Below are 11,603 nucleotides of genomic sequence, written 5' to 3' on the forward strand. Positions count from 1 at the left end.
GAATTTAAAGTTAAATCACAGCTATGCTACATATTTCAGTGTACATTTTATATATTTTTAAAGTCCCTGTGCAGTTAATAATTTTATTACTTAAAACTCATCTTTGATAACCAAAATGACACATTTAAACATGTTTTTTTCCTGTGGAAAAAAATAGCTCAGAGATCCACTCGATCAGCTTACTGAGGTAAACACTGCCCAATAGGATCGCTTTTTACAATGTCGCACACATAACTGCAATTAATATGATTAGCCTTTTGCTTGACTACATTGTCAAATAGCTGCTAATAATGTGTTGCAAATGTTACACAAACCATGTTCCCGTTCATCATCAGACAGCTGCCTTCTAAAAATCAGTATCCTTAGAAATGTTTTGAACAACTCAGAAGGTCAGTGGAGAAAAGCATATAGTTCATCATAACATTGTAATATACATCATACACCAACTATATTGCTAAATCTACCTGATTTTTCATATCAACAGAAAAATATACCGGGATAACCTGGCTTCTTGAGACTCTCCTGCTTCAGATCGGTCACAGTTAATGATATGCTAAATCGTGCCAGCACATTGACGTGATTGGTTACAAGGTAGTTTGTGACGTAACAAACACCAGTGATTTCAAACTCGGGTTTGAGACTGTCTTTAGATCACTGCAGTTTTGCCTGCACTGAAAATACTTAGCAATGGTGTTGACTTATGAATTTGCACATGGTTTGTCTTATTAAAAACACCACATTGACATATAAACAACATTAAAAACGTGATTTTCACCACATGGGGACTTTAATATTAGCCTATCATAGCACCACCAAAGTACTTTTTTGTAAGGATACATATATAAACAAATTCATAAACAAAAATAATCCTTTGAAAAGAAGAGTATTTAAGGGAATACATTATTTTTAGGCATTTGAGCACATTTAAACGCGCAAGTGTGTGAGCAAACATTCTCTATAACCTCACATCCACTGAGAGTAATTGTAACTTTATACAGAGCATAAAAAAGAAGCAGAAATGTCGGCCCGCTGGTCATTTCTTTGGCCTGACAGGTTTTGACATGGTCTGGCTACTGAGCACAAGCTCTTTGAATTTCCCTCAGCGTATAACTGGAGGGGTGGAAACTTCTGGAACAAAACTGAGGCCTGGCAGTAAAGATCTGGGCTTTGTCCAGCAGTCTATAGGAGAGGCCATGTTGGACTAGCCAAACTCCCAGGTGACAAGCAAGCATGACAAGCTCGCCGCGGTACACTAATGAAAAGTCAGAGACATTTTGTTATTCTGTGCCCCGGGATGTGTGCATAGTGTAATTTGGAGACAGCGGAGAGGTCAGGACATTGTGTTTGAGTGTCAGCTCAAGTTAATGCGGCGTAATGATCGTTTGAACCGAGCGACGTATCCCGCTGTTTCATAGAAAGTCAGTTTGGAGTGGCATAGCTAATTATGCGGTGCGTATGAGTCATATGTTTGATTTGCATCCAGCTCGCGAAACCATCCTGTTGATATCACAACATCAAAACACCAGCGAGCCTCCCACGGTTTGCTGCCGGCCCCACCGGTTCAGTCATTGTATTGTAAGCAAGCTGAGCAAATATATAAAGTGGGCTTAGGGTTTCCAGCAGAGCTAACGGAGATCCCAATGGATTCCACGACTGAACTAGTGATTAAAACAGTGTTTCTCATAAGCTGTCGTCAACTTTCCCCTGTTGTGAACAGTGTGACCACCAATAACCATACTCTCAGCAGCTTTCAGTGGTTCAGTCTCCCCGAGTGACTTTCTTTAACGTCTTCCCAAGGCTATATTGAATTATGTGTCTGTCAGATCTATAAGCCACACCATATTTCCTTTTCACTGCGAGACCTCAGAGTTCGGTATCAGATTCCCTGCATGCTGGCATTTAATGCATCCTTTTGCCCCAGCCTCGTCCTGCATGTAGTCCACCATTCCGAATTCCCTGGACTATGGACGACATAAATTAAGTGTCAGATGTTTTCACTTCCCCTCTTTGTTTTATCAACAGAGCATACTGATGTCCACACTACAATCAATCAAGCAGTTAGTGCTGGGAAAATAATCTTCCAGCTACTTCTAAAAAATTCCCCTGAGGCGGACATAAAAAATAACTATCTGTCTGTCTGTGTCTATCTATCTATCTGAATATCTGTCTGTCTGACTATTTATCTATCTATCTATCTATCTATCTATCTATCTATCTATCTATCTATCTATCTATCTATCTATCTATCTATCTATCTATCTATCTATCTATCTATCTATCTATCTATCTATCTATCTATCTATCTATCTATCTATCCCCGGGTGCTTCTAGTGAAGACCCTGTTTCTCTATCCGTTTCTATCTATCTATCTATCTATCTATCTATCTATCTATCTATCTATCTATCTATCTATCTATCTATCTATCTATCTATCTATCTATCTATCTGTCTGTCTGTCTGTCTGTCTGTCTGTCTGTCTGTCTTTCAATGTCTATTTATCTTTCTGTCTACCTATATCTATATTTTCTAACTGTCTGTCTATCTGTCTGTCTTTTAGCATCTAATTATCTTTCTGTCTGTCTGTCTATCAATATCTACAGTATAATTCTCTGAGAGTTTGTCTGTATATCAATATATCTGTCTATTTGTCTGTCTGAATGGGTTGAAACAAAAATCAAAACTCATGTTATTTCACTCTCATGTCACCTGTTCATTAGACAGGAGGAGGTTCTCTCTTCAAAAGCTCAAATAAGTGGTGTGCATTTTCCCTCCATCACCCTTGCACGCCTCATAGATTTCTGTTTGAGTCATCAGCGCTTAAAGACCAGTGAAAATCGGGACTATTTTATAAATGAGGCAATTATAAGTGAGGCCTGAACTGAGATCAGACTCAGTATTGGCATGCCAATGATACTGAGGGAAACAAGGGGATGAAAGAATGGCTCTGTGAATCATACAGTCGATTCTGTTCCCTACAGTTTCTCACATCGATGCCTTGAACACTGGCCTCCTGTGGTAATTGATTGGAGTGATAGGAGCCAAGTTTCATTCTGGTGAAACAAAACTCGTACCTCCCTTGATGCAAAATAATGATACAGAGGATGTCTATGTAAATAGTTTTAAAGGGGTCATGAACTGCATTATTTTATTGTTTCATAAAGTTTCCTGGGGTGCACTGTTAAGCTTTTTACATCAAAAATTGTCATAATTTAGAAATAAAAGGCATTTTTCCTACCCTAATTTTAGCCCTCTGATTTGAACGCTCTGTTTTAAGGGGCGTGTCTGCTGTGAGACTTCAGTGTAAACATCCACTGCTGTGATTGGCTAACATCTCTCCATTTGAAATAGCTAAGTATTACTCTCTCGAAAACTTTTAGCACATTTTACTATTACAGCTCGGAAGGCTAACTAATCGTGAAAAGTGTTGCATTACATTAGATCTATGGCATTATATTTAGATTGTGGCATGAAAGGTTGCTCTGATGAAGCAGTGTCAGAAGCTGTCTGATCACAGACATGTTGTTGAGCGCATGAAAGCAGTGATCTCGTCATTGCAATTTCTAAAAACATAATTTCTGCACACTAACGAATGCTTTCAGCGTAACTAACAGTGCAAACGCACAGGAGTTTTGGGGCGTATCCAGAACTCAGTCACTGATAAACTTGCGCTGTTTGATTGACAGATCCAGCTATTGCAAAGGGAGCATTCTTTGATTGCTTTCTTTATATAATTGAATCACCATTTAAATAACAGATTATTTTCATCCTACTAAGAGAAACAATGTGAAGTTCAGTTTATTCAGTTTATTTGATTTACTGACACACAGACAAAGAACATCATTACATATCAGATCAGGTATTCGAATTAACACAGTTACTTACATGTTGTTGCATTACTGTAGAGTCCATATAGTAAAAGTCCAGAGTGAAATTGCAAATGCAAATAAATAAAGCTCAACTGAGACATTCACGTTGTTGAAAATTAATAACCATATTCCTATTAGGAATAGGATTAGGATCCTTTGAAAGGAAATGTTATTTATGTCCTGTATCGCTCTTCTCTCCTCCTCATCTCACTAACACACCAGTGGGCGGGGTTAACGTTGCAATGATGAAGTAGGCATTGATTTCTTCTGCAGAGACGGAGTTTAATATAGATAGGCACATGCCAGGATCAGTTGTTCTCTGGGCCTGGTATCAATAAAAGCTTTTATTGGACTAACAAGGAAGTTTTCAGTTCTGAAACTTGCAGGATATTCTTATTATAGTATGATGACCTCTTCTCAAAAGCTCAAGCAAAAGTTGATTTCTCAATTCATGACCCCTTTAAACTGTTTACATCATGACTACAAGATGTTCCACAGATTCTGACTTGTCCAAAGTGGAAGAATAAAGAAAATGCAATTAAACTGAACCATATAATTTTTTTTTTTTTTAAAGCATTTATTTATTTATTTATTTATATTTTTTATTGACCAATTAAAATAAATGAATGTGAAAATATTAGTTATACTATTTGTCATAATAATATTTGTCAAAGTCATCTGGCTTATGCATCCTAAGGTATTCTTGTTTGGATTGTTTTTCCCATATCACGGAGATTGATGCCTAGACATACATACAACATCGTCCTCATTGGCGAGGAGTAAACCATGGGAACCTCTGACCTCTTGATTTTGTTCCATCTTTAAAATTGCAGAAGGACATGTCTTCTTACAGAATTAGATTCTGGGTACATTTTAAAGATGGCCTGTCCTTGATAAATGCCAGGGGCTGTATTCACAAAACATTTTATCTTACCATAAAGAGTTCTCATAAATAAGTTCTTAGGTAAGAGTTTCCTCTTAAAACCTATTCACAAAGCTGCTGAGACCAGTTTTTACAATTGAATAGACAGAAGCTAAAAGAAAGGGCGGGGCTGACCTCATTGCTATGGATGATGTCAACACACTTACTAACTAGGCCCACAGTGATTGGCTGATAGGTGAGGGGTCTCTGTCAGTGATTTGATCATAGAAATATTGTAGAACGAGGTGTCATGTTGTAATATTCAAATAAAGATTTTAAAATAAAAATGTTGCCTTATTCAAAGAAATATTTTAATATGTAGGCTAAGTGTTACTAATTAAACAAGTATATGTTCAGCTAATTGTCAGCCTCTTACATGTCTGCATCTCGAGAGATTTCATAATTCAAGCAACAAATGGTGTTTTATAAACAAAGTTCGGGTGGAGCACATTCAAATGGTCTATCTAATGAGCTTGAGAGAAGGCATATAAAGTATATACACAACTGATTCACCCAGACACCTCAACAGTTTTCTGCATCCCTCCACCACCCATTTCCTCACACTTGGATGGTTTCTATTCCCAGCTGAGGATACGGGGGTGTTTTCTGGGTTTGGGTTAAATTCCGTGCTCAGAGCCCTCCCCTCGAACAGCAAGGCTAATACATGTATTTTTTTTGTTTACTCTATTCGATCATTTGTAAGTGTGAACAACTGCCACGGGTAATAGAACATTATTTTTTTATTATTTTATTTATTTTCAAAGATTTATTTTTGCCATTTTTGCCTTTTTTATTATGTTAGGACAGTGAGTAGACAGGAAGCAAAGTTGAAGAGAGAAAGGAGGGGCGAGATCGGGAAAGATCCACGAGCCAGAACTCAAACTCTGGTCACCAGAGCTGCCCACAAGGCTATCAGCACAGATGATAGGACATTATTTTCAATTTGACCACAATGTTTTATTCTCCATCATTCAATACATTTTGCCTGTACATAAATGAACCTTTATTTTATGTCATCGCAGATTAAAATCTATAAATCAAAATATTTATTGTGAGCCTGCAAGGGTGAAATCACAGCAGCACAACACCAATAATTTAATTTTATTCTAAAAAAAAAAAAAAAAAAAAAACATTTAAAAAGACACTGAAACATTTTAATATTTTAATATATTTTTAAAAATAGCTTTGCATTATGTAAAATTATCACAAATTAGAATTGATGGTGTAGAATCTTTTTCTGTTGATATACGTCTCCTCATTTACAATGATGTGAACACGATGATGTGAACACGAGTTCCATCAGTGGCTCAACAACTCCAGGGAAGCCCAATATCAAAAGTGGCCTGCTTTTGCCACATGGTTTGATGGTCAGTTGGAAAGTCAATGAACTGCCATAGAGTAGTGGCCAAATGTCCATCCATATGAAAATTGACATCTTCAACCTTTATTTAAATATTAAAAAAAAAAAAAAATGTATTAAAAGATGTAAGCATATCGTGTAGCTGAGCTTGGAGTCAATTGTTTCATGTGTGATAATGAAATTAAATTTAAAATGATGTAAAATTATTTTTGGCAAGGCTATCATGCAAAGAAATTATGAACACATGCTAAGACAAGAGAGAACCAATGAAATGTTAAAAACTGATTATGTTGTAGTCAATGTGAGCTTCCCTTTCGTGGGAACTATCGACGCTGCGTGGTAACGCATTGGGAACCTTCTGCGTGATGTCGTCACTGAAGCACTCATGTATCTAGCCAATCGCGAAGCGAGACGTCAGAGACGGGTGACGTCACGGACCAGGAAACTATAAAGCACACGCGGATGCAGAGCACGCCAGCTTCTGTGTCTTCAGCAAGCGCTCTATGTTATCTTGTGTGTCTTATTTGGTGTTGTTTGTCCTGCTTATATTTTGGAAAACATTATCTCTTCGTCTGAGGACAAGAGTGTTACTGTGCACCACACATATATATACATATAGTGAATAAGACACGAGTGAAATGGCGGAAGGCAGACAATTTAAAAAGTGTGTTCACCCATGCACACGGTTTATTCCAGATGGGGACACTCACGAGATGTGTGTTGTCTGCCTGGGGGTTGAGCATGCACAGGCAGCTCTCGAGGGGGCTGTCTGTGTTCATTGCGAGAAGCTCACCCTCAGAGTTTTAAGATCACGCCGGGCACTCTTTCACGATAAAGAGGGTGCCCCGGTCGGCGTTCCCCGCGGATCGGGTCCCGCTGTTGCTGAGGCGCAGCGGCGGCTTCATTCGTGGGGTTCGCAAATGGAGCTGGCAGAGGGGGTTGAGACGGGCCCAGCCTTATCTCGCCCTTTACCTGCCAGCCCCAGTGCCTTTTCTCAGGCGGCGGAAGCACGCGCTGCGGTTTCTTCCCCCCAGAGAGAGGCACCCGCGCTTCATCTCTCTTCCTCTGAGGAGGTTGATGTGATGAGCGTGGGGGAAGAGGAACCGCCATCCTCTTCCCCAGCATATGAGGAGCTCCTGGAGGTAGTGACCAGGGCTGTGGCCAAATTAAAAATTGACTGGCCAGCAGAGCGGGCAGATGCTAGACCAAAGAGTAAGCTGGATGAGCGCTTTCTGCCCGCTCGGTCACTACCTCAGCGTCGGGGTTTGCCCTTCTTTCCGGACCTCCACACCGAGGTCTCGAGGTCTTGGAAGAAGCCGGCATCATATCGCGTCTTCAGCCCCCAGACCTCAATGTATAGTAACATCGTGGGGCTGAAGCAGCAAGGCTATGCGGCGATGCCTCGCGTGGAAGAGACGCTTGCGGGCTATCTCTCCCCCGAGTCTGCATCGTCGCTGAAAACCCCGACGTTGCCCACCAAGCCATTAAAAACTACATCAGGCTTGGTGGGCAAGGCTTATGCGGCAGCAGGTCAGGCAGCGGCATGTCTACATACCATGTCGCTCCTACAGGCATATCAAGCCGACCTGCTGGGGGAAGTGGAGAATAGCGGGGAGGCCACGTATGAGTGCATCCAGGAAATCAGGATGGCAACTGACCTGGCTCTCCGTGCCACCAAAGAGACGGCAAAAGAAATCGGCCGCTCTATGGCAGCATTGGTGGCTACGGAGAGGCACTTGTGGCTGAACCTCTCGGACATAAGGGAGCGTGACAAAGCCTCCCTTATGGACGCGCCGCTGTCTCCTGCGGGCCTCTTCGGCGACGCCGTTACAACAGTCGTCGAGAGGTTCCAGGAGGCTAAGAAACAATCTGCGGCGTTCCAGAGGTTCATCCCCCGCAAACCAAGAATCCCTCCCCCGAGGCTGATGAGCGGGATCAGCCTCGGCCGTCAACGAGCTCCTCAGCGCACCACAGAGCGCAACAAAAGATCAGCGTGGCCGCCCGTGCTCCCCCGCAGAGAGCTTGGGGATCGGGTCGGCCCGCTCAGCCGAAGCCTTCTAGGGGCAGAACGGACCTGCGCGCCGTTATCCTGGCCCGGAAGGCTTCGAAGCGGTCCTGATGTCTGTGGGTCAGGAACCGATGAGGGCGGCCCCCTCCGAAGGGAGTCGGCGAAAAATACATCTAAAAGCCACTCCCCTTCGGCGCCCTCAGGGGATTGTTATGCCAACCCTGCCACCCAGTGTGCGTCAGGGCGCAGCGGTCTCCACCGACCCTCCGAGGAGGGCCGGACACTTGATTCGATTGTTCTCTGCCGGTGCGCCGCTTCAGAGCGTCGAATCAGGTGCTCAAAAAACACCAGAGGCCAGTCTCGAGAGACTGGTTCCCTTAGTAAATTTTCTGGCAGAATGGAAACTTCTTCCGAATATATCAAAATGGGTGCTGCTCACTATAAAAGAGGGTTACAAGATCCAGTTCGGGTCTCGCCCGCCCAGATTCAACGGGGTTCTTCCCACAGTGGTAACCCCCGAGCAGTCTCTGGTTATGGAACAAGAAGTTGCGACACTTTTGCGAAAAGGAGCTATAGAAAGGGTTCCTCCTCCCAGCAATCAGTCAGGGTTCTACAGCCGTTACTTCATTGTTCCAAAGAAGGATGGAGGTCTACGACCTATTATAGATTTACGTGTGCTAAATCGCTCAATACAAAAGCTCAAGTTCAAGATGCTGACACTCAAACAGATTATACCACAGATCAGGTCCGAGGACTGGTTTGTGGCAATAGACCTGAAAGATGCTTACTTTCATGTGTCCATCCATCCTTCTCACAGGAAGTTCCTCAGGTTTGCTTTCGGGGGCGAAGCTTACCAGTACAGGGTTCTTCCGTTCGGCCTATCATTATCACCCCGCACATTCACGAAATGCGTGGACGCAGCTCTGGCTCCGCTGAGGATCCAGGGCATTCGCATACTGAACTATATCGACGATTGGTTGATTCTAGCTCGGTCAGAGCAACTAGCAGTTCAGCATCGAGATGCTGTTCTGTCCCATATGAAGAGGCTTGGGCTGAGGCTCAATGCCAAAAAGAGTGTGCTAGTTCCAGCTCAATCCACCAACTATCTGGGTGTAGTGTGGGACTCCACCACGATGCGGGCACATTTGTCTCCCGCTCGGGTGAGTGCCATTCTTATGGCTATGAAAGGGGTGAAGTTAGGCCAGTCACTCACTGTAAAACAGTTCCAGAAACTGCTGGGTCTGATGGCAGCTGCGTCCAACGTGATACCTTTTGGCCTTCTGCACATGAGGCCCCTACAGTGGTGGCTCAGGACCAGGGGGTTCTCCCCGAGGGGAAATCCCTTTCGCATGATCAAAGTCTCAAAACGATGTCTTCGTTCTCTGACCATGTGGAAAGACCCCCGGTTCCTGTCCCAGGGACCCGTGTTGGGGGCCCCTACTCGTCGAGTAATGCTTACGACGGACGCCTCCCTCACGGGCTGGGGAGCGATCATGAGTGGTCGCTCAGCTCAGGGTCTTTGGGAAGACCATCAGCTCTCTTGGCACATAAATCGGCTAGAGATGATGGCAGTGTTCCTAGCTCTGAAACACTTTCTCCCAGACCTGAGAGGTTACCATGTGTTGGTTCGTACGGACAACACTGCAGTGGTTGCATATATAAACCATCAGGGGGGTCTGCGGTCTCGCCGACTATATTACTTGGCCCGTCAGATCCTCCTGTGGTCCCAAGGGAAGCTGCTCTCGCTGAGGGCAGCTTACATCCCGGGACATCAAAATGTGGGAGCAGATGCCCTGTCGAGGCAGGGGCCAAGGCCCGGGGAGTGGAGACTCCACCCAGAAGTGGTGAGTCTCCTATGGAAAAATTTCGGTCGAGCGGAAGTCGACCTGTTTGCCTCGGGAGAGTCAACCCAGTGTCCGCTCTGGTACTCCCTAACACATCCAGCACCTCTGGGTTTGGATGCTATGGTACAGACGTGGCCGAGGCTGCGCCTGTACGCATTTCCCCCGATCGCCCTGCTCCCGGGAGTTCTGGAAAAAGTACGCCGAGAAGGGGCCAATCTAATACTGGTAGCCCCATTCTGGCCAACCAGGATATGGTTCTCAGACCTAGTGTCGTTACTCAACGGCTCCCCAATGGAGCTTCCTCTCAGACAGGACCTCCTGTCTCAAGCGGGCGGCATGATTATACATCCCCGCCCAGAACGACTGAAACTATGGGCCTGGCCTCTGAGGGGGCCAGACTCATAGATGCTGGTCTCCCAACCGAGGTTGTGGAGACCATTCTTAACTCCAGAGCTCCCGCCACGAGGAAGCTGTATGCCTACAAATGGAATTTGTTTTCTACCTGGTGTAGACACAATAATACGGACCCTGTCCTTTCTTCTGTTAGCTTTGTGCTAAAATTCCTCCAGAAAAAATTCTCGGAGGGCCTATCTCACTCAACCTTAAAGGTTTATGTTGCAGCAATTTCAGCATATCATGCTCCTCTTGAGGGGAATATCTCGGTAGGTCGAGACCCCCTCGTCACACGCTTCCTCCGTGGCACACTGAGGTTGAGGCCTCCAGTGCGCACAAGGGTGCCAACCTGGGACTTGGCTGTGGTCTTACAAGGGTTAGCTGAGGCTCCCTTTGAACCATTAGAGGAGGTTCCTGAGAGGTTCCTCACTCTGAAAACGATTCTTTTATTAGCTATCACTTCTCTGAAGCGGATAGGAGATTTACAAGCACTTTCTGTTGCTCCCTCTTTCCTTGAATTTGCTCCAGGAATGGTGAAAGCATTCCTGTATCCTAAACCGGGGTATGTCCCAAAGGTCCCTACCAATGTCCCAGGCCCCATTATGCTTCAGTCTTTCTATCCTCCTCCATTTGAATCTGCGGATCAGGAAAAATTTAATCTGTTATGCCCGGTAAGGGCTTTGGATACTTATGTCCACAGAGCTGCCCTGTGGCGTAAGTCAGATCAGTTGTTTGTCTGTTATGGGTCCCCTAAAAAAGGGGGCCCAGCATCAAAACAGAGAATGAGCAAGTGGGTGGTCGAGGCCATCTCACTTGCATACGAAGCGGCCGGACAGCCCTCTCCCTTGAATGTTCGCGCCCATTCTACCAGGGGTATGGCGGCATCAAAAGCTCTGATGTCAGGAGTCTCCATGAGTGACATATGTGATGCAGCTGGATGGTCATGCCAGCACACATTTATTAAATATTATAACCTTGATGTTGGCTCCACTCCGGGGTCTTCTGTCCTGTCAAGATAACCTTGGCAAGTGTTTGAGCTACGGCTCAGTTGGGATTGCGTTCCCAATGCGTTACCACGCAGCGTCGATAGTTCCCACGAAAGGGAACGTCTCAGGTTACAGATGTAACCCTGGTTCCCTGAGTAGGGAACGAGACGCTGCGTCTCTTGCCGTACCCCTGCACACTTGCAAGTGCTTGCTTCAGACTTACT

The 11,603-nt window shown here is 44.4% G+C and overlaps 1 protein-coding gene across 1 annotated transcript; it reads left to right on the top strand.

Moving 5' to 3' along the window:
* Positions 1-6,861: 6,861 nt before the first annotated feature.
* LOC125262674 lies at positions 6,862-10,986 on the top strand. The gene is made up of 2 exons (XM_048181492.1): positions 6,862-8,389; positions 8,538-10,986. The coding sequence occupies exons 1-2, from the start codon at positions 6,862-6,864 to the stop codon at positions 10,403-10,405; spliced, it is 3,396 nt and encodes a 1,131-aa protein (XP_048037449.1). The 3' UTR covers positions 10,406-10,986.
* Positions 10,987-11,603: the final 617 nt, after the last annotated feature.

Source organism: Megalobrama amblycephala, linkage group LG2 (genome assembly GCF_018812025.1).
Source record: "Megalobrama amblycephala isolate DHTTF-2021 linkage group LG2, ASM1881202v1, whole genome shotgun sequence".
NCBI classification, from domain to species: Eukaryota; Metazoa; Chordata; class Actinopteri; order Cypriniformes; family Xenocyprididae; genus Megalobrama; species Megalobrama amblycephala.

What these genes read in the sequence shown, in the direction of transcription:
- LOC125262674 (XM_048181492.1), top strand. Translation starts at nt 6,862, where the DNA reads ATGTGTGTTGTCTGCCTGGGGGTTGAGCATGCACAGGCAGCTCTCGAG. An exon ending in TGCCAACCCTGCCACCCAGT is followed by an intron (nt 8,390 to 8,537) that starts GTGCGTCAGGGC and finishes TGGTTCCCTTAG; the next exon opens with TAAATTTTCTGGCAGAATGG.